The sequence below is a fragment of the Chelonia mydas genome, chromosome 8 (genome assembly GCF_015237465.2).
Source record: "Chelonia mydas isolate rCheMyd1 chromosome 8, rCheMyd1.pri.v2, whole genome shotgun sequence".
Taxonomy (NCBI): domain Eukaryota; kingdom Metazoa; phylum Chordata; order Testudines; family Cheloniidae; genus Chelonia; species Chelonia mydas.
In genome coordinates, this window is record NC_057854.1 from 102,725,919 (window position 1) to 102,746,384 (window position 20,466).

Consider the following 20,466-nt stretch of genomic DNA (forward strand, 5'->3'; position numbering starts at 1 on the left):
TTCAATACATCTGCATTGAGAGAGGAGAGGTCAGCTGAGGCAGCAAGAAGCAGTCTCAATTCAATGACCGCACACAGTTTACTGTTCTCTTTGAGGCACAGACTGCTACCGATGGCAGCTATGAGGGCTTCAGGTTCTGTGGCAGACTCGTCTCCCCCCGCCCACCTTAGTGAAGAGCCCTTATTCGGGGCTCCAGGGTTGCTGTTGCTGCTCCTGTCTCCCTTTCACTTTGTACAGTCTCTGCACCAGGGAGATCAGACTGTTCCCACCCCCATTTTCACAACTACCAGCAGCTCGAGGTCCAGGACCGGTGAGAGCACAGGACCCAGCTAACTGGAAGGAGGTGGGTCCCAGTTGGTACCTCTGCATTCTCAGTATGGTAAGCCTAACCGCTGCCTGAAAAGGCTGGAGATCTCAGGTCCTATATAAAGTCAACTACAGAACAATCAGAACTTTCAGTTCTGTGAACGACATAGTAGCACCACCTACGCCACCAGAAAGCGTCAGACAGCAACCTCCCCAATCCCAAGTCTGAGGCCTGCTCTCTCCCAGTCCCACCAGCTGGAATGTTGCTTTCAGCTGAGTCTCCCAGTGACAATTTCCAGAAGGAACTGTGCTTGCAATGTGGCTGCTAGCCTCGCTCTCTTCTACCAGCGGGACAGAGCAGCAGGAACAGCAGCAAGAGGAGGTTCCATCCCTAACAGCAGGAGTAAAACCACTTTGGCAGGAAGGCACCCAAAGAGATGCTATTTTAAGACAAGTATGAAAATGAATGTAAATTTGAATACAGCACTCCATCTAGGAGCAGGGTTTGGCATTCAAGAACAGCACGTTACTTACTGGTTTAGCAGACTCTTCCTCGCTCCGAGACCACTTAGCTCCTGCAGAGAGAGGGGAGATTTGGTTAGTAATCTTCATGTTTCCTCCCCTTAAAGTCCAACGCGGAGATTAACATCTCCTCAGAGTGAACTAATTACTCTCTCACAATCGGTTAGGAGGCAGCTAAACCGAAGAGCTGGGTGCCAATTTAAATCCTGCTGCACGTTTGACAGAAGAATGCTCTCCTCCACCTACCAGCAGGTACTGCCTGCTGCTGCATACAAGATCGAAGGGTGCTTCACATCAACCATCAAGCCCTTTGGGATGCAGGAACTGAAAGGAGCTAAACAAGGACAGCTCACCTGGGATATCGTACACAAGTCTGGGCAACGTATTGCAGAATGGACGAAGAAGAAGCTGGCAAAAGCGGGATAAAAAGTCTCATGGGTCCTATGACAAGAGGCTCGTAAACTAAGGTTTATATTCCCTGGTAAGAAGATTCAGATGGGCCCTTACTGAGGGATACCCTGGACATTCAAAGAAGGGGGAAACCTCAAAAACACAAGACTAACAAGTTTACATCAAGGAGAGGATCAAAATGAAGCAGGAGGAAGATGGGGTGGAATTCTGGAGAAACCTCCCTACTCCAAGGATAATGAAGTGTATGGAACAGACTCCCAGAGACAGCCACAACCATATCAAATAGGCACAAGCATAGTGGGGACAAATGGATATGACAGTGCAGAGACAAGAGCTAGAGAGCCAGAGACAGCATCTCATCTTCCATCCCCAAGGGTAGCATTCAGATAAAGAGTTACACGTCTTTGATGTAGAAAAGTAGTGCACCTCATCCCACTCACCGTGTCCACAGCTATGAAGCTAGATGTTTTTATGGCCAGGAGCATGGACGGCCACAGCTCCTTGAAGTTATCATTCTGGACATCAATGACAGGTACTTTCAAGCAGGTCATCTTCATGCAGGTCATGCTGCTTCCAGAAATGAGAGACTCAGAAACTCAAGTTATTTAAAACTTCAAGGAGTCATTGATTAAGGAGAGTCTCCAACATGCTGGCACCTAGCTGCCAACACGATGGACACATTAGAAATGCTGACCATTATTGGGGGGAGGGATAGCTCAGTGGTTTGAGCACTGGCCTGCTAAACTCTGGGTTGTGAGTTCAATCCTTGAGGGGACCATTTAGGGATCGGGGCAAAAATTGGGGCTTGGTCCTGCTTTGAGCAGGGGGTTGGACTAGATGACCGGCTGAGGTCCCTTCCAACTCTGATATTCTATTTTGCAAAGACAATAGAAGAGCCAGCTATGCTCTCCACAAGGAGCTCCCACCAATTTCAACATACAATTCAGCAAGGCAGAACCAAACCCCAGCAGTCAGTGGCAGAGTGTACCCTCGGGGAAAAACACAGTGCCCAGAGCTTCTGCAGGGGTCGGCCTTTTGTTCACAGATTCTTTCATGAGCAACTGTGCACTGTTCAGAGCGGAGGTGGCATGGCGAGTGCAGCTATGCAGCGCAGATCATTACGTGCCATTCCTAGCCCGCCTCTGCCTAGAGCCACAGCATCCCCTGCGCTCGGTACCTGGGCAGAGAGCTGCACCGAGCCCTGCGACCTCTGGGCACGACTGTCCCCGCGTGGTGCTGGCCTGGGCAGGGAAACCATTAAAGCCCAGTACCTGGGCCCAGCAAGTGCCACAAGTCACATCTGCCCCCGCCATGGAACAAATGCTCCCCCCCCACCAGGGATAAGCGCCCCCGCCCCTCCCCCGCAGGCCCTCTCTCCTCCCCTCCAGGATAAACGCCCCCGCCCCTCCCCCGCAGGCCCTCTCCCCCCACCCGGGGATAAGCGCCCGCGCCCCCGCCCCTCCCCCGCAGACCCTCTCCCCCCCGGCGATAAGCGCCCCCGCCCCCTCCCCCGCAGGCCCTCTCTCTCCCCCCGGGGATAAACGCCCCCGCCCCCCCTCACTCCCCCCCCCCCGGAGATAAGCGCCCCCCGCAGCCCCTCTCTCTCCCCCGGGGATAAACGCCCCCGCCCCCCTCCCGCAGCCCCTCTCTCTCCCCCGGGGATAAACGCCCCCGCCCCCCTCCCGCAGCCCCTCTCTCCTTCCCCCCCCCGGGGATAAACGCCCCCGCCCCCCCGCAGCCCCTCTCTCCTTCCCCCCCCCCGGGGATAAACGCCCCCGCCCCCCCGCAGCCCCTCTCTCCTTCCCCCCCCCCGGGGATAAACGCCCCCGCCCCCCCGCAGCCCCTCTCTCCTTCCCCCCCCCCGGGGATAAACGCCCCCGCCCCCCCCGCAGCCCCTCTCTCCTTCCCCCCCCCGGGGATAAACGCCCCCGCCCCCCCGCAGCCCCTCTCTCCTTACCCCCCCCCGGGGTTAAACGCCCCCGCTCCCCCGCAGCCCCTCTCTCCTCCCCCCCCCCCGGGGATAAACGCCCCCGCCCCCCCGCAGCCCCTCTCTCCTCCCCCCCCCCGGGGATAAACGCCCCCCGCCCCCCCGCAGCCCCTCTCTCCTCCCCCCCCCGGGGATAAACGCCCCCGCCCCCCCGCAGCCCCTCTCTCCTCCCCCCCGGGGATAAACGCCCCCGCCCCGGGCCCAGCCGCAGCGCAGGGGGCGCCCCAGGCCGCGGTGCATGCCGGGACTCACCGCGGGGCCCGCACGGGCCGCAGCGCTCACGGCGCCGCCATCGTCCCGCTTCCGGGACTGGGGGCCGGGCGGAGCTGGGGCCGGGCGGGTCCTTCCCTTCAGGCGGCGCGGTCGGGCTGCCCGGGCAGGCGCCTGTCCCCGGCTCCCTCCACCCGCCGCTCTGCGCCCTCAAAGCCGCTCCCCAGCGGCAGCTCCGCGCGCGCGGCCACGCGCCGCACGCTCCTCGGCCGACGAGCGTTCTTGTTTATCAGGCGTTTGGAACGGGCAGCCCCGAGTCCGAGCGGGGTCCTTGTGAGAGACCGGACGGGGGAGGAGCCCGGTCTTCTCGGACACGCTGATTGGCTAGTCACCGCTGATCCCGCCTCGTCGGCTGATAGGCCAGACCTGTGGTGGCCAGTCCACACGAGACGAGAGGTGCTGGGCGCGAGGCGGCTCCCGGGGCCGCGCTCTGATTGGCTCCTGCGCGCCCGGGAGCGGGCTCTGATTGGGCCGCGCGAGAGCGAAGCAGGTCCACGGGGAAGCTGGGCGCGCGGCGTGAGTGCGGTAAGGGAAGGCTCCGCGCGGCCCCTGCTGCAGCGCGCCCGGCTGGCGGCCGTGTCCGGAGGCTCCCGCCAGCGTGCGAGGTGTGCGAGGTGTCCGGTTCAACCCCCCCCCCCCCACGGGGTGTCCGGTTCAACCCCCCCCCCCCCCACGGGGTGTCCGGTTCAACCCCCCCCCCACGGGGTGTCCGGTTCAACCCCCCCCCCACGGGGTGTCCGGTTCAACCCCCCCCCCACGGGGTGTCCGGTTCAACCCCCGCCCCCCGGGGTGTCCGGTTCAACCGCCCCCCCCCGCCCCCCGGGGTGTCCGGTTCAGCCCCCCCCCCCCCCGCCCCCCGGGGTGTCCGGTTCACCCCCCCCCCCCCCGCCCCCCGGGGTGTCCGGTTCAGCCCCCCCCCCCGCCCCCCGGGGTGTCCGGTTCAGCCCCCAGCCCCCCGGGGTGTCCGGTTCAACCCCCCCCACACAAGGTGTCCGGTTCAAACCCCCCCTCCCCCACGAGGTGCACGGGGTGTCCGGTTCAACCCCCACACACACAGACAACCGGGGTGTCCAGTTCACCGCTCCTCTCGCACGGGGTGCCCTGTTCTCCTTCCCCCCCCCCCGCCATGATACGGTTGCCAACCTTCCAGGATTGGCCTGGAGTCTCCAAGAATTAAAGAATAATCTTTAATTAGAGAGCATACCATGTGATTCAATCTTCAGGAGTATGTCTAACCAAAATTGGCAACCCTCCCGCCCGTGAGGTGCACGGGGTGCCCGGTTCTCGCCCCTCCCGCCCGTGAGGTGCACGGGGTGCCCGGTTCTCGCCCCTCCCCCCCGTGAGGTGCACGGGGTGCCCGGTTCTCGCCCCTCCCCCCCGTGAGGTGCACGGGGTGCCCGGTTCACACACACACGCACCATGAGGTTCACGGGGTGTCCGGGTCCCACCACCCTCCCACAAGGTGCGCATGGTGCCCGGGTGTCCAGTCCCCCCGTCCCCGCCCCCCCCCCCCCCCCAGCATGCAGGGTGGCAGTGGGAGAGCGTGTGGTGTCCGTGGTCCTGTGGGGAGGTTGGAGTTCTGGGAGTGGAGAGTTATTGCAGCAGATGCTCAGGATGTGAGGGCCCTTGAGAGGGTCACCATAACAGTACCCCATTCACTCTTTTTTTCTCAGCTTGGCGATGAGTAAACTCCGGGCAGCAGCTCGCAGCGGGCGGGGACTCCAGCAGGGCACAGGGAATGTGAGGAAATCCCCAAGGAGGTGCAGGGAGAATGTATCATCCCATAAAGGTGAAACGCTTCAGCTACAAGGATCTTATTGGGACACTGCAGTAAGGGTGACACCATGACGATAGGCACAGTGTGAACAGCTAGACACGTACCAAACAAGATCAGGAATGAGCCTGGGTGTAGGCAAATAAACCCATATTTTATAAATAAAACCTTTTCCGTCATTGGGGTTGCACGTTATTCAGTCTGACCACTGAATATATTAATTCACTGCTGATCCTAATATCCTGCACTTGTACAGCACCTTCCATTGCCATCCTCAATGGAGTCCAACTCTCTGGACTCAAATCTGCACCTTTCAATGCTAAAATGGCATTGTGAAGCTCCTTGTTTCTTGTCTCTCAGTAACTGCAGCTCAGCTGTGCTCAGTTTACAAGTACATATACATTTCCTCTAACTGCCAGGCCTGCAAAATCACCTTTGGGAAGTGAGAATCAATCTGAGCTTTTTCTTCCTCATGCATTAGCAATGACCAAGATTTCACAAGGTGAGCTTGGTTAACTACTCTGCTGATGTTGTGTGAGAAGGCTAGATTGCAGCTTCCTCATACAGAGGTGGGTGAGTTCCGCAGGGCTAAGAGCAGTAACAGGTAATTGAAAGCTTACTTTAGTCACTGAAATCAGACGGCTTGGCCCTGATACACGCAGGGAGTTGACAGTCACGTTTTCAGAGACATACAACATTTTAACCATAAGTTTGTGCTGCTTCTTTTTTTCAACACTGTTTGTTGTTGCACTTCCAAAATTGACTGGCTGGTTTCTGGTCAGTTTCTCTGCCTCCTTCTCTGCTGGCCCCATGTTGTTTGTGTGGGCTTCCTCACCCCTGACGTAAACTCTACACTCTGTAGTAGGCATGATAGTTGAAATCTCTTCGCCAGAAGCTTATTTTGGTTAATGCGTTCAGTGGAGGACAGAGAACACAGGCATCGAAGTGTGTACTAGTTAAGTGTTGGCCTGCTCCAAGTTGTATGAGACATATGGAAAAACAGTTCCTGCTCTGATGAACATACAGTCTATGAGACAACAAGATGCAATGGGAGACTCAGCTAAGGGTGGTAAATTAGAGGAACTTTTTTTTTTCTAATCTGACACATCTCTCCACTTCCGTAATGTTTAGGAGGGGAAAGCCAGTATTTGTGAAGTAAGCTGGTAGAAGTGAGGCCAGCCAGTTTAGGAGGACCAGTATTTGTGAAGTAGGCTGGTAGAAGTGAGGCTTTAGGGGCGAATTTGAGATTGTAGAGGTCTGGCGCACTGGGACCGGGTGAATCTTAGAAACAGCTGGTGAAATCCTTTTGGGGCCACACACCCTTCAGGGTCTAGTGCAGGCTTCTCCAGGCTATTTTCCTTGTTTCTAGTGGTTTGTGTAGTCTGATGGAAAGACCTCCTTTGCCTCAGTAATGAAAGGGCAGCCAAGCCCTCCCCCACCAGCTCCTTTAACCACTGGTCCTGTCTTCTGACTGGCATTTAATGTCTCCTTGCAGACGTGCTACCTCCAGTGTCTTCCCAACAACCTGCGTACCATCTCTTCAGCCACCCGGCAGAAATCGAGGCCTTTCGGAAGAATTTGCTTGCCTGGTACGACAAATGCAAGCGTGACCTTCCCTGGAGGAAATTGGTACGGCAGGAGTGGGTCACCACAATACGTGGTTGGGTTCCCCCCGTTTAAAAGATGCTGCCCTGATGACCAAAGCACTGTCTTCCCCTATGAACCTGTCAGATTGCTTTGAAACTGAAGGGGCATCTAAAATCAGATTGTATCTTCCTCCACTAATATGGTTTTTTCCTTCAACTTGGCCCTACCTGAAACTAGACAGGTCGGTTTCACTGTGTGTTTCTAGTCAGTGTCAGCTTTTCATCCTTGGTCTCATCTATTGGGTTTGAGCTTCTAGTGCTGCAGGAAGGTTTTTATTTATCCTTAGCCACTGACTGTTTGCTTGCCTGTTAGTTTGTATTCCCTTGTTGCTGCAGAATGTTCTGTTGTTCCCACTCTGTGCCAGCCCCAGGTCTCACCTCTGTCCTTGCTAAGCCCACAGCGGTGAATGGTGACAGTGGATTTGCCTGTTCCATGGTGGAATGGCTGGTATGGTCAGAGGTGAACTTTAGCAGCTATGCTGAGAATTATATGGGGCCACCATTGTCCCATTTAAAAATCTCCGGTGCTGGTACCTGTGTGCAGGTGGGGTGGGGATGTCCTTAGGGAAGGTTTCTTTGTTGGGATTCTAAACTTTCAGGATAAACTTTAGCTGAAGAAGCGTCGAAGAAAATGTATGAAATCCCTCATGCCAAGATCAAGAGAGATTGCAGCCAATTTTGTGTTGGCTTTCAATTGATCAGACCAAATTCAGCATTAACGGAAACTTTTGGGGGCCAATCTTTTCTTTAATTAGTATCTAAACAGCGTATAGAAGACAGGTAATTGCTCACCTTTTCTTATTTGCATATGCAAATATGTGTTTTGGCAAATATTTCCTGTGCATCTTAGGCCCCATTGGATGAAAAAATAACCCGAGTCCTGACTCTCTAACGTGGTTGGGCATCTGACCTTCCTAAGAAACTCTGCAAGAACAAAGTGCTTTCCAAGGGAGGTTTTGGTTAGAGCTGTTTTCAGGTGGCCAGTAGCAGCTTGAAGCTGCAGATCCCAGGTCTCCTGGGAGTCATATAACTCCTCCCCTCTAAGGAGCTCTTATATCTAAATTGAGTTACACTTACAAATTTTGTCCTCTGCCAGTATTTGAACCAGGGCTCAGATATCAAACACTGCCCAAGAGGAGCTGCTCTCTGCAAGCTAACTGATGTCATTCCAAATGCTGGTGGCATCTCACCAGTGCTAAATTTGACTCTCTCTCTTGAGTGCAAATGACCCTATCCGAACAAGGTGTGCATCTCCTTTCCTTTTCCCCATTGCTCCCTGAGCAGGGTCCAGAGCTGAGAGCTCTGTCCTCTCCCCTGAAATTCTCTCTGCCGTCTCTTTCAGGCTGCAAGCGAATCAGATACTAACAGAAGAGCATATGCAGGTGAGACAGAGAGAACACAGGCTGTCTGCTTGGGCTTCTTTTCTCAGAGAGAAGGTTTGTCACGGCGTGTCATCTGTGTCTAGCACTGCAGAGTTAGCAGGGTGCATTGTGGGGGATTGCAGCTTCACTGTGGAGAAAAATACTTGGAACAAATCACGCTGCTCTCCCAAAACCAGACGCAGCCCAAAACTCCTCTAGACTCTTTCTGAAAGAGGCCAGCAGCGTGGCACTTGCAAGGACCTAGCATCACAGGGATGAAGCTGGACAATGATGGTGCTCTCTCCTTAGGCTCAAACGGCCTGGTCTGAGAGATGCATGGGAGCAGCATGATACAAATGGGGAGAAAACTGGTGGCCATTGGATCTTCTGGGCAGTAACTCTGGATACGTCAGTGGCCCCAATTCTAAGCCTGCTTCAGGTATAAGGGACTAGTGCAAGCCATGGGAGGCTCCGCCTTCCCCCCCAGAGAGACCTTGTGCAAAGGGACAGGGCAAGGTGTTGAATTGGGAGGGGGCCTTCCAGTCCACCATGATGCTCTTGCTTTTCCTTTGTGCCTGCAGTGTGGGTGTCGGAGATCATGCTCCAGCAGACGCAGGTGGCTACGGTGATTGACTTTTACAACAGGTGGATGCAGGTGATTGTCCTTTGTCTCCTCCTCCCACGCCCAGAGCCCTGAATTTCTGAGGGTGTCTGAAACCTCGGCCATTGCATGTCTTGTCCCCAGCCTGCGGGTCAGCCATGCGTTCGTCGCATTCTGCAGACCCGTCCTGTGCCAGCGAACAAACCTCTGTTTCCTTTGCAATGTAGAAATGGCCGACGCTGCAGGCACTTGCCAAAGCTTCCCTGGAGGTGAGAATCCCCCATGGCAGGGGCCTGAAAACACCCCCATTGATCTTTAATCCCGGGCCCTTTGCGACTAGTCGTAACCCCTGGCTGTGTGTCTTGGGAACAGGACGTGAATGAGCTGTGGGCAGGACTTGGCTACTACTCGCGAGGGAAGCGGCTGCAGGAAGCAGCACAGAAGGTATCCTGGTAGGGGGTAGTTGTGGAGGGATGGGGTACTTCCAACGTTCCCTCCTCTCCATGCTAGTGCCTGCTGGCTGGTGTGCGGGAAAGCCCGGTGCCACGGCTCCGTCCCCAGGTGTTAGCCAAAAGCTCCAGAGTGGAGCGTGGCTGATTTGCCCCACTCACGTTGGGAGACACCAGGTCCCTGCTGTTTCACGTGGATTCCCGTTTATCCCTCTCCCCTCAGGTGGTTTCCGAGCGGGCAGGTCAGATGCCCGGGACGGCCGAGGAGCTGCAGAAGCTTCTGCCGGGAGTGGGGAGATACACAGCAGGAGCCATCGCCTCCATCTCCTACGGGCAGGTGAGGAGAGACCCAGCGCTGTCTGTGTGCCCGCCTTGCCGCAGGTGTGTCAGGCTGTGCTGCCCTTGGGTTGCGTCGGGTTTCACGGGCGCCTCAGCCGACGGGAGGTTTGGGGAACGTGCCTCTCCCTGTGGCTGCTGTTAGCCGCCCATGGCCCCTCTTGCCCCAGGGCAATTCTAGTGCTACTTGCAAAGTTCCTCCTGCCTCGCTGAAAGCTGGGATCTCCCGGGGGTATCTGGGCACTGAGAGGAGCCTCGTGCTGCTGCTTGGGCACTGGGAGGCCAGACCAGCTCCAGCCATCCGTGGTGCACCCTTGGCCTGGGAATTGCTGGTCCTCCATGGGGGAGGCTGGTCCCTCCAGTTACCCCTCCCTGGGACCGGCCTGGCCGACTGCCCTCCCTTCCTAGGGGCACGAGCACGCACGTTTCCTGAGATGGTGACCGCGGCTCTTCCGTCTCATGGGCCAGGTGACGGGAGTGGTGGATGGGAACGTGATTCGAGTCCTGTGCCGGGTCCGATGCATCGGTGCCGACTCCAGCAGCCCGGCTGTCGCCAACAGACTCTGGTAGGGGATTTTTCTTGTCCCAGGAGGTGAGAGCGGGTCGTAATACAAACAGGAGTAAAGTACACCAGGGTGGCCTGGGGGGATTGGTCATGGGAGACAGCTTTTCACCTCTGCTTACCAGGTCGTTGGGACAGTCAGTTGCCTTGCAGCCCAGACAAGCACTAGCCCAGTGAGCAGGAAGTCGCTCCCTTGCAGGTCCATACAGGGCATAGGCAGGGATTGGATCAGCCCTGGAGATGAAATCCCCACCTCCCCCCGGCTGCAGTACAGGATCGTGCCGATGGGTGTGTGCAGCAGCCTAGTCCCCTAGGCAACACAGGAGACCAGAGCTTACCGAGTACTGTCCAAGCGCCAGCGAGAACTGTCACAGGAGCGGCTGCGTCGCTAAGCAGGGGCTGGGATTCTCGGCCAGTCTAAGCGGAGGAAGAGCCTGCGTGGGGTGGCTGCACCTGGCTTTCGGGAGTCACTGACCAGTCGCATGCTCTCAGGCGCTCGGTGCGGTGAGAGGCGCCTTGGAGAGTGTGGGCTTGCGGCCGTGTCTGCTCGTTGCACCAGGGGTTCCCTGGCTCTACAAGCCAATGCCAGCTGCCTCTAACTGCCATGAAGGGACTTGGGGTGCGGAGCCCCCGATCTCCATTGTCGGAGAGAGCCATCACTGGGATGAGGCTGCGGGGAGGTCCTGGCCCTGTGACTCCAAGTGGCTCTAGTAAGGTAGGAAGAGGGATCCTGAGCACTAGTCACACTAGCCCAACGTACTAGAACAGGAGCAAGCCCCAGTGGCTGAGAATGGCCCGAGCCCCCTCCGCCCTGGGTCTATCCGGTATCAAGGTTTTGAGCCTCTCCCCAGCTGCGGGGAGGGCGAGTGAGTGCCTGTTTGGGGAGGGCTGTTCCTCTTCCCAGCTGATGGGACCTGCCCCCCGTGTGTTGTAAGGAACGCTCCTCTGGCTAACCATGCCTGCCCAGCCTGCCACTTCTCGCTGCTCTTCGTCGTAGGGATTTGGCCGATGCTCTGGTCGATCCAGCCCGGCCAGGGGATTTTAACCAAGCCATGATGGAGCTGGGAGCTACTGTGTGCACCCCCAGGGCCCCGCTGTGCATGGAGTGTCCTGTGAAGCACCACTGCAGGGCGAGTTGCCGGGTAAGTATTGCGCTTCCCTGCATTCAGCTCAATCCCAGGAGGTCGGTGGTCTGTATGTAAACCCCACACTCTTCATAAAAACGTGTGCTGTTAGGAAGGGTGGGGACCCACCACCTCCCTCTGGACCCCGAGCAAGTCACTTCCCTGCGTTGGGATTCCTCTGAGACGGCTTTCCCCTCAGCTTCCCAAGAGCTCACTTCGACTCCAGATTCCATCACTCGGGGTTTTTATTGGGTGCACAGCAATGTTACGCTGAGCTGAGCGGACTCAAACACGGTGGGGGGTGGATGAAGGATACATCCCAGATCCAAAATTACACAGAAACCCTCTTCCTTTGTATGCATTTACATATCACGTTGCATTTACCCTACATTGCATCACACATTCTGGGCCTGGCTTGGTTACATGGTGGGAACCAAGGCCTGTACAGCACGCTCTGTCCATCCACGACGTACTCTTTACTTCCAGGGTGATCCTGTACGTTGTTGTTTTTCCCATTGTCGGTGGTTCCCTGCGGGTTTCTCCTTATCTCAGCTAGCACAGACATTCTGTCCCCATCCTGCTGATCCATTTACCTCCCTAATCCTGTCTCCCAAGAATTGAGGCCTCATGCATGTCTAATTATGCCAAGCCGGCCTACGCGCTGTAAACTGAAGGTGGGGATCCAGAGAGAGAGAGAGAGAGATGCCCACACACACCCGGAGATCCCTATATGACAAGCTGCTGCTCTTTGGGCTTTTGGTTTTGGAGCTTGGGAACTTGAGATGGAAGAGCCTGGTGGCGTCATTCAGCTGCACCCCTGGGGCTGGCCCAGAATCCCGCCCTGTGATATAATCAGCAGGGCTGGGTCCAGTCCAGGTTAAACGACCCAGACTATTCCTGCCCTTCCTCTGGGCGGGCCAGTTCCACAGTCTGATCAGTCCCAGTGGTGGGAAACCATCCCTGATAGTGATCATTGTTTCCAGTGAAATGCTGCCTATAAACCATGGCCATTAATGGTATAGATTCTTGGGGCCAAAAGGACTATTCCATTGGATCATCTAGTCTGAGCTCCTGTCTAGCACAAGCCAGTGAATCTCACCCGGTCACCCCTGCTCGAGCCCAGCCAGTTGCGTTTGACTAAAGCGCACTTTTGGTCTGAGTGTAGCCAGCTGTTCTGACTACACTCGCGGTGTTCAGACAATACGTTTGCCTACGTTTAGTCTCTTGAAGACAAAATGGTGCAGTATGGAAAGGAGACATACGCAGCCTCTTTCCAGGGAGCGGTTTGTATCTGGCAGCATGCTCACTTTACGCAGAAGTGTGCTTCGGAAATGTGCATTTAAACGAGCTCTCGTTATAGTATGGCTTGACAAGTTACAAAACTCGACAGCACTAAAATCCAGCACACCTTGGTTTGTTCCGTCCTTTCCCTGTCTCTCTTTTGGATGCTACGCTCTGAACCAGCTGTCTTCAAAGCTGCCTGTACTAGGATATAGAACAAACATTTCTTGTCTTTGGCAAGTTCTCTGTTAGCTAATGCCAAAGCTGACTTCGGCTTTGCAAAGGGTCATGAGATACTCAGCGTGAGTGAACAGAATTGTAGTAAGACCATAATACATTCAGTTAACATAATTTCCCAACACACATATAAAATGTGTATTATATTAATACTGTGTACATAATACCGAGACTATGCCTAACTATATGTATTGGCTAATAGCATCTTCTGGAAAGGCATCCAATCTTGATTTAGACACATCAAGAGATAGAGACGCCACCGCTTCCCTTGGTAGTTTGCTCCAGTGGTAAATCACCCTCACTGTTAAAAACTTGTGCCCAGTTTCTCATTTGAAACTTCTCGCTCCCTTTTACCTGGCCTTCCCCGGTTCCCCTCTCCCCATGGGGTTTACCCCCCCTTGGATGTATTGTGTACAAATTCCCAGACCTGTTTGCACGTGGGCTAAGCTCTCTTCTGACTCGTGGCCGCAGTGTCTTCGGCTATCCACGTCTTGTAACATCTCATCAGGGGGCAGTTTGTGGCTGGTGCCAAATGCAATATGTGCTTCCAGGTTTGAAATGGCATAAGAATGGCCATAGTGGGTCAGACAAACGGTCCGTCTAGCCCCGTATCCTGTCTGCCAGCAGTGGCTGGGGCCTGATGCTTCCGAGGGAATGAAGAGAACAGGGAGATTTCGAGTGATCCATCCCCTGTCATCCAGTCCCAGCCTCTGGCAGTCAGAGGTTTAGGGACACCCAGAGTGTGGGGCTGCATCGCTGGCCCTCTTGGCTAATAGCCATTGCTGGACCTGTCCTCCATGAACTCGTTATCTAATGGTGATAGGGTTCCGGGGGGGGAGTTCCAGCTGAGACCTGTAGTTGACCCTGTCCTCCTTTGCAGGTGGAGAAGGAGCTGGAATTCGCCTCCAGGAGGCTGCTGGGACAAGCTGCCTCCAGTTTCCCCCAGGCGCCTGACCTAGAGGAGTGTGGTAGGTGCTGGCCGGGGATCCCCACCTCTCACTGTGCTCTCGAGGCTCAGCCCCATATGGAGAGCACCTCTTGACCCCTTAGCCCCGGGTGAGCTCTGAGCTGGCGGGGAAGCCTCGCCCTGAGGCACAGAGCTCTGGGGCAGCGCAGCGATAGGCTGTTAGAGCGGCAGGGGCCAGGCGGTGCTGCCGTGAACAGTAGGACTCCTGATGGACTCCCCTGCTGGCCCGTGCAGCTGGGGAGCCCCAGCTCTGCTGGGTTACGCTATGGGGATTAGTGTCACATGGAGGCTGGTTTGGGATGTGGGGGTGGGAACGTGCAGTGACTTACGTGCAGTGACTTACATGCAAGAAGGAGACGTTAAGGGAGAGCTTCTGTTGCCCAACTTCTAGGGGGTCCCCCCCAACACCTCCTTGGGGCACCTCATCTGGCTGATCCTGGGCTGAGATGGTGCCTTCTCCTTGGGAGCCCCATGGCCAGCTGCTGGAGGAGCTGCTCTCGGGGCTGGGGTAAATGCATCAGCAGCGGGTGATGGGGACCCCCGGCCTCCTCTCAGGCCGTGAGCAGGGCAGGGGTGCAGCCCTTGAGCGCCAGGTTTGATGGGGGCCGGTGCAGTGACAGGGACTGACCCGCTGCCGTGTCTGATTCACAGCCGCCGCCGTCACAGGCATCTGCTCCTTGTGCCCCCCTGCTGCGGAGCCCTGGGACAGCAGCCTCGGCGTGGCCAACTTCCCCAGGAGAGCCGCCAAGAAGCAGCCCCGGGCGGAGCGGACGGCCACGTGTGTGCTGGAGAGGAGAGGCCACCGCGGGGAGCCGGAGTACCTGATCGTGCAGAGACCCAGCTCCGGTAACTCGGGTGTGCGCCAGGGTGGGGATGGGGGGAGTTGCTGTCTGTGGGAACGGAAGGCTCGCTGCCCCGTGGGACTGGGAATGCTGGGGGGCGGAGCTTACTCATCCCAGGGGGCCAGTGCGAGAAAAAGCCCCTCACTGCTGACTGACCTCGACAGGCATCAAACGCCCACAGCCAGCCCTCCTTGGCTAGGGGGAGGCGGGAGGGAGCGTGGGAAGGATCCCTGTGGGGGGACCCCTGCTTGGAGCTCTGGCCGGATTAGAGAGGTGAGCATCTGAAAAAAACAACCCAGAAACGTCCAGGAAAAAAATGGTTCTTTTCTAAGGCCCGATACGGGAAAATTGGAAAGAAACTGGTGAGATGAAGTGTGTGCTCTGAGTCAACAGGGACAGGATTACGAGGGGGATGCTGTTACTGACGTGATCAGGACAGATCTATTTCCATACTACTACTGCGCCCAGAAGACAGAACCTTCCTTTCAGTTTACAACAAGACTGGCGCGTTCTGTGCTCTGTATTTTATACAGTAAAAGCTGTTTTATCCGGCACTTCATCAGCCGGAAAGCTCTATAAACCAGCAAAAAGAAAAGGAGTACTAACACGGCTGTTACTCTGAAACCTATAAACCAGCATTTCTGATCTTCATTAAAATTCCGGTTTTTAGTCCGGTTGGTGCAGGGCCAGCAGGGGGTTGGAGCACAGGCTCTGGGAGGGAGTTTGGGTGCGGGGCCGGGGGTGCAGGGTGCTGGATCCAGGGGCCGCTCACCTTGGGCGGCTCTCCGCAAGCGGTGACCTGTCCGGCTGCTCCTACGCGGAGGCACAGCAGGTGGCTCTGCACGTTACCACTGCCCCTGCCCCCGCCCCGAGCGCTAGCACCACAGCTCCCATTGGCTGGGAACCGTGGCCAACGGGAGCTGCAGGGGTGGAGGCAGTGCGCGGAGCCGCCCGAGGTGAGCAGCCCCTGGATCCGGCCCCACCTACCCCCTCCCGCTGCCCCACGTCCCCGCCCGCACCCCAACCCCCTCCCTCTTAGTTAACCCGCATTTTTCACTTATCGGCACCCCCCCTTCCCCCAACATGCTGGATAAAACCGCTTTTACTGTATATTTTTTTCCTATTTGGCAACAGGTGAAAAACAATACCTGTAAGTACCTTCGTGTGCAGCTACAGTCCCTCCCCAACGCTCGGTATATTTGTCATTGTTATTTGAATCAAAGCTAAAGAATTCATACTTCTTTATTTCATAAACATACCAAACAGGACTTTCTCATGTGCTAACTAAATTGTACATAATACATTTTGCGTTCTTAAAAAAGTAAATAAAGTTTAGTTTTGATTAACAAATAACTGCTTCAGATCTTTTTCCCCTCAAAGTTCCACTTTTTTCCACCCCTCTCCCCAATGGGTTTTTTCCCCATGGCTTCAAAATTTCCATAAATTGTCCATCCCCAGTCTGGATACAGCAGCGTAGGCGGAGGAGCTGAGCCGTGCCTGACGGTGCGGCCGTTATGTCAGTAACGATCCTGGCTGCTGAGCAGGAGGGGTGATCAGTCGTCACCGTGCCCCAGATCCAGTCACTGGCAGCACGACAGCTCCCCAGTGCCTTGGGCTATCTCTGGGGGCTCCTTGCACCCAGCTTCCTGGGCCTGAACCTGCTGCCTCTTCTCCTCTCGCTTCTTGCTGTTTGGCAGAGACTTTACAACAGCAGTTTAGCCCCCAGGATCGATCGCTTGAGCCCTGTGCCTGGTCTGAGCAATACCCTCAGGCATCTCGTGTTGCAATTGGCGGGGGGGAGGTAATCAGAGGGACGTGATCTTGAAGGGACAATATCCCGCAGCCAGCCAGGGCAGGAAACGCTTGGACGGGCCAGTCGAGACACGCTCTGCCCCAGGAGGCTTTTCCAAGTCCTGACCCTGGCCTGTGAGCAGAGGAACGTCGGGCCCTGGGTGTGGTGGGAACACAGCGTCCTATGGAGATGGAAATCTGGCTGTGCCGAATGTGGCCTGGCTGCCCATTCCTTGCTCTCTCCCAGGCTTGCTGGCGGGGCTGTGGGAGTTTCCCAGCCTGCCCTGGGGGCCGGAGCTGAAGGAGAAGCAGCAGACGGAGGCACTGTTGGGTCACGTTCAGGCCTGGGCCGGAGAAGCCGTGGCCAGAGGATGCCTGCGGCATGTTGGAGAGGTAAACAGGGCCACGCGTCCATCCTGGGGTGGGTAAAGGGTTCGTGGCGAGTGGGGCAGCTGACGGGAGCGCAGACGGGGCCTGCCATAGGTCCAGGGCATCGGGGGACAGATGGGGAGGAGCTGCGGTGCTGGGCTCTGAAGCAAGTCCTCCGTCTGCAGCCAGGAAGATGATGCCCAAGATGCGTCGGCTGAGGGCCAGGAGGCCAGGGAGCGGTGCTAGGGAGTGGCAGAGCCGAGGGTCCCTGGTGCCCTCGCCTGGTTGGTTGTTCTGCTCTGCTCCCCCATTATAACCCCCTTACAGCCCCTCCCCAGCCACTGTCACCTTGTTGCTGAGCGTGGACGGCGCTCGGCTTGCTTGCGGTGCAGCCAGAGGGGGGCGCCGTCGAGCAGCGAGTGTTTCCCCCACCTGGGACTGCAGATCTTTTCCTCTGCATTCCAGGTCGGCCACATCTTCTCCCACATTCACCAGACATACGTGGTCTATTCGCTGCTCCTGGGCGGGGACCCCGAGATGGCCTCAGACGGGCGGGACGAGGAGCTGGAGCGGCCAGCATTCCGGTGGGTGACGCAGGCCGAGTTCCAGAAATCGGCCGTTTCCACTGCTATGAAGAAGGTACTCGACCCCACCCCCTGGGATCCCTGGAAGTGCGGGGAGGGGCTGAGCCCTATGCATCCCCCACAGGACTCCTGGGAGTAGCGGGGAGAGAGCTAAGCTTTTGCAGCCCCCCCTTGGGATTGCTGGGAGAGGGGCTCAGCCCTGCACATGCCCTGCCCCCACTAGGGTCACATGAAAAGGGGCCGGGGGCCAGCCTGGCATGTCCCCCTCGAGCTGTGGGAAGGGGCTTGTGGCGCGTCTCCACCCTCCAGTGCCGTCTCTCCAGGGGTTAGCCCAGCTCTGTCTTGTGCTTCCCCTAGGTCTGGAAGGTGTTCGAGCAGCAGAGCTGTGAGGGGAGGGGGCCCGGCAAGGTGAGTGCGTCCGCGTCTGCGAGGAGGCAGCTGAAGCCGCCCGGGCCGGCCCTGGAGCCCACAGCCCCCCCATCGTGCAGGGCAGGCTTCCCCATGATGCTGTGCTTCCCCATGATGTCAGTCTCCAGCCCTCCCCCCCTCCGGCATTGTCCTCTTCTGGGGCTGTCAGCTGGGGGGCCCCCCTCCATCCTTACCAGGCTCCCCGGGCCAACAGCAGTAACCCCACCTGTGTCCGTCCCTGTAGGGCTGCAAGCGGAAACGGGGCGCCGATCCCTTGCACGCCGGCCAGCTGAAGGTGGAAGCAGACTGCAGCCGCCCCCTAAGGCAGCTCTCCCTCAAGGCCTTTCTCAAGGCCCCCGCTGGGGAATGACTGCAGCCTCCTGCTCCGGCCGGACCCGCTCGGACTGCACCCAACGGTGAGGCCCGTCTGGAGGGGAGGGAGGCTCCATACTCTGCATTGCTTGGGCTGTTCTGTCCCCCCCAACCAGCTGGCAGCTCCACCAGGCCTGCAGTGACTGGCACCCGGCTGTCGGGGGTAACACCGAGTCATGTAGACTCAGCCCACGTAGGAGGCCCCCCCACAGTCCGTTGTTCCCTGCACGTCTTTCATCCAGCCAGCCCCCTGCAGAGGGACCCCCTCTAGTGCAGGCTCACTTGTGTTACCACCATCCCCACAGACCACTTCCCTTCCCCGGGAGGCTCCCGCCCTGCAGAGCCCTTAGCAGCGAGAGAGGGATGCCACACGACAGTGGGGACGTGGGGTGGAGTGAGGAACCTGCGCCTGCCTGGAGCGGTCTCGCTGCATTACATGGGGAGTTACAGGGGACGTCCTGCTGGCGTGACAGCCTGGGGCCTGGACTTCTCTGCTCATCCCCAGGGCGGATACAGCATGGGGGTCTGACTGTGTCTGAACCCTGCAGATGCATGTCCACTGAGAACTGGGCCGGGCTCCTGGCTCGCTTCCAGGGCCACCGAGCGGCTGTCAGGTGGGGCTGGTCTGGCTCAAGCCAGCATCAGGTGAATGTCTCTCCGCCCGAAGGCGCGATACGTTATTCCCTGTGGGGACGAGATCTGGGGCCCCCGCTGCAGCCAGGGACAGTTCTGTCCAGTCAGGGCATCCCAGCGTTCCGGCAGGTGCTGTTCGTGGCCGGGGTTGCCCCTTCACGCGTGAGGGAAGCCGACACTCCCACCGTCTCCTGAGTAATGGGGGAATCCAGGGCTCTAGATGCAGGACAAAATGGAACTGAACAAAGTGGAACTACTGTATTTCCAACAGCTGCCCGTCTCCTCCCACCAGCCCCGTCCCGCTGCTCCTGGGACTTGGACGGTCATGAGACCCAGCAGAGCCAGAGGGCGACGTCGGATGCCGTGGGGCAGTTTGCTGCTGGCCCTGCCTCGTACGTTGGCTCCTTTTCCGACCGCTTTTACTCACTCTCACAGCTGAGGTTTTAATAAATCTGAACTTTTTCTACAAGCTTTTAAAAGCAGATTTTGGCTCCATTTCTTTGTAGCCACCTCCGGAAACACGCTCCGGCAGCGCCGCAAAAGGGGATGCGAAGGGCCTGGCCCCAGCTGCCAGGGAGAGGTTGCTGGGTGACCACTGGAGCCATGGTGGTGGACAGGAGGGGGTGGGAGATAAGTGCAGGAAACGGGGCAGCGGTGGTATGAGCAGCAGGGAAGGAGCTTCGTGTGCCCTGAGTGCCACCTTTTTTTATAGAGCACGATCACCCAGTGGCTCCATCCCACCTGTGGGCAGCCTGGCAGTGCCCCTCGAGCAGCCTGCCTGGGGTAGAGCGGATCTGCAAAAACCGACCGGCAGTGGCACCCGCTGGCAAAGGGCAGGAATTTTCTGCTGAATGCATTTAGCTCAAACCGGGCAACGTTTGGGGGCCAAATCGTTTCCTCGCCAAAAAATGCCATGTGGGTTGACCTGATCCGCTTTGGAAGTGGGTCAAGCTGAATCAGAGTATTCAGACGGAGAGCTAGGCCAGAGTCCTTAGTCCAGTCAATTTCCCATCTAGACAAGCCCTTAGGGTCCCTCAGTGAAAACCCCAGTCCCCATCCTTGGGGGCTGTTAACGTGAGCACCTCTGCTGGTCAGCTGTGGTGGTGTAGCAGAGGGGGACTGGGTGGGAGCTGGCCCTGACATCAGAGATCTGCATAGGGCCCCAGCAGCACCCCTCAGGACACCCAGAAACGAACTCGGTGCTCAGCTGCAGTGTGAACTCCGTGGCAATCCCTGCTAAGCAGGCAGGCCGCCCTCTCCCACGCTAGCCGGGGTGTCCTTCAGCCGCAGCCTCTCGGAGGCGCATTGCAGGGCTCTGCACTGGGGTTGAGCTACTTGGTAGCACAGACCTGGCTCTGCAGAAGCGATCATGTGAGTAAATGACACGCCAGGGTGCGGCCCACCCCCTACCGCCAGCAACAGGACACGGAACCGGGAAAATCAGTTTTCAGTTTAATGACTAAATTCAAGTGAACAATAAGGCGCTCACCCGTAAGCGAGTATCCACTCGCAGCGAGAGCGGCAGGAGTGTGAGGGAAACCCTGGGGGAGAGTCTTGTAAATCAGACTGAAAACCATGAACTGAACAAGAACGAGGGAACAGCTCATTCACGAGGGGCGGGTGCCTGGCTGCA

At 57.3% G+C, this 20,466-nt stretch overlaps 1 protein-coding gene across 8 annotated transcripts; it reads left to right on the top strand.

Moving 5' to 3' along the window:
* Positions 1-1,660: 1,660 nt before the first annotated feature.
* Positions 1,661-19,312, top strand: MUTYH (mutY DNA glycosylase). 8 transcript variants are annotated; one of them, XR_006283398.1, is made up of 18 exons: positions 1,662-1,806; positions 3,479-4,101; positions 5,170-5,285; positions 6,766-6,899; positions 8,259-8,298; positions 8,859-8,932; positions 9,106-9,147; positions 9,251-9,322; positions 9,551-9,664; positions 10,132-10,229; positions 11,223-11,367; positions 13,748-13,835; positions 14,486-14,680; positions 16,715-16,860; positions 17,302-17,420; positions 17,778-17,828; positions 18,073-18,244; positions 19,126-19,312. XR_006283398.1 is itself a non-coding variant. In XM_043521295.1 (18 exons), exons 1-17 carry the CDS (start codon positions 1,693-1,695, stop codon positions 18,196-18,198), a joined length of 2,352 nt encoding a protein of 783 aa, XP_043377230.1. In that variant the 5' UTR covers positions 1,663-1,692; the 3' UTR covers positions 18,199-18,244; positions 19,126-19,312. The 8 variants fall into 8 exon arrangements, 6 of the variants coding, with proteins under 6 accessions (XP_043377232.1, XP_043377231.1, XP_043377230.1 ...); XR_006283397.1 differs by having other exon boundaries at positions 1,663-1,806; positions 19,105-19,312; XM_043521295.1 differs by having other exon boundaries at positions 1,663-1,806; positions 17,302-17,475.
* Positions 19,313-20,466: the final 1,154 nt, after the last annotated feature.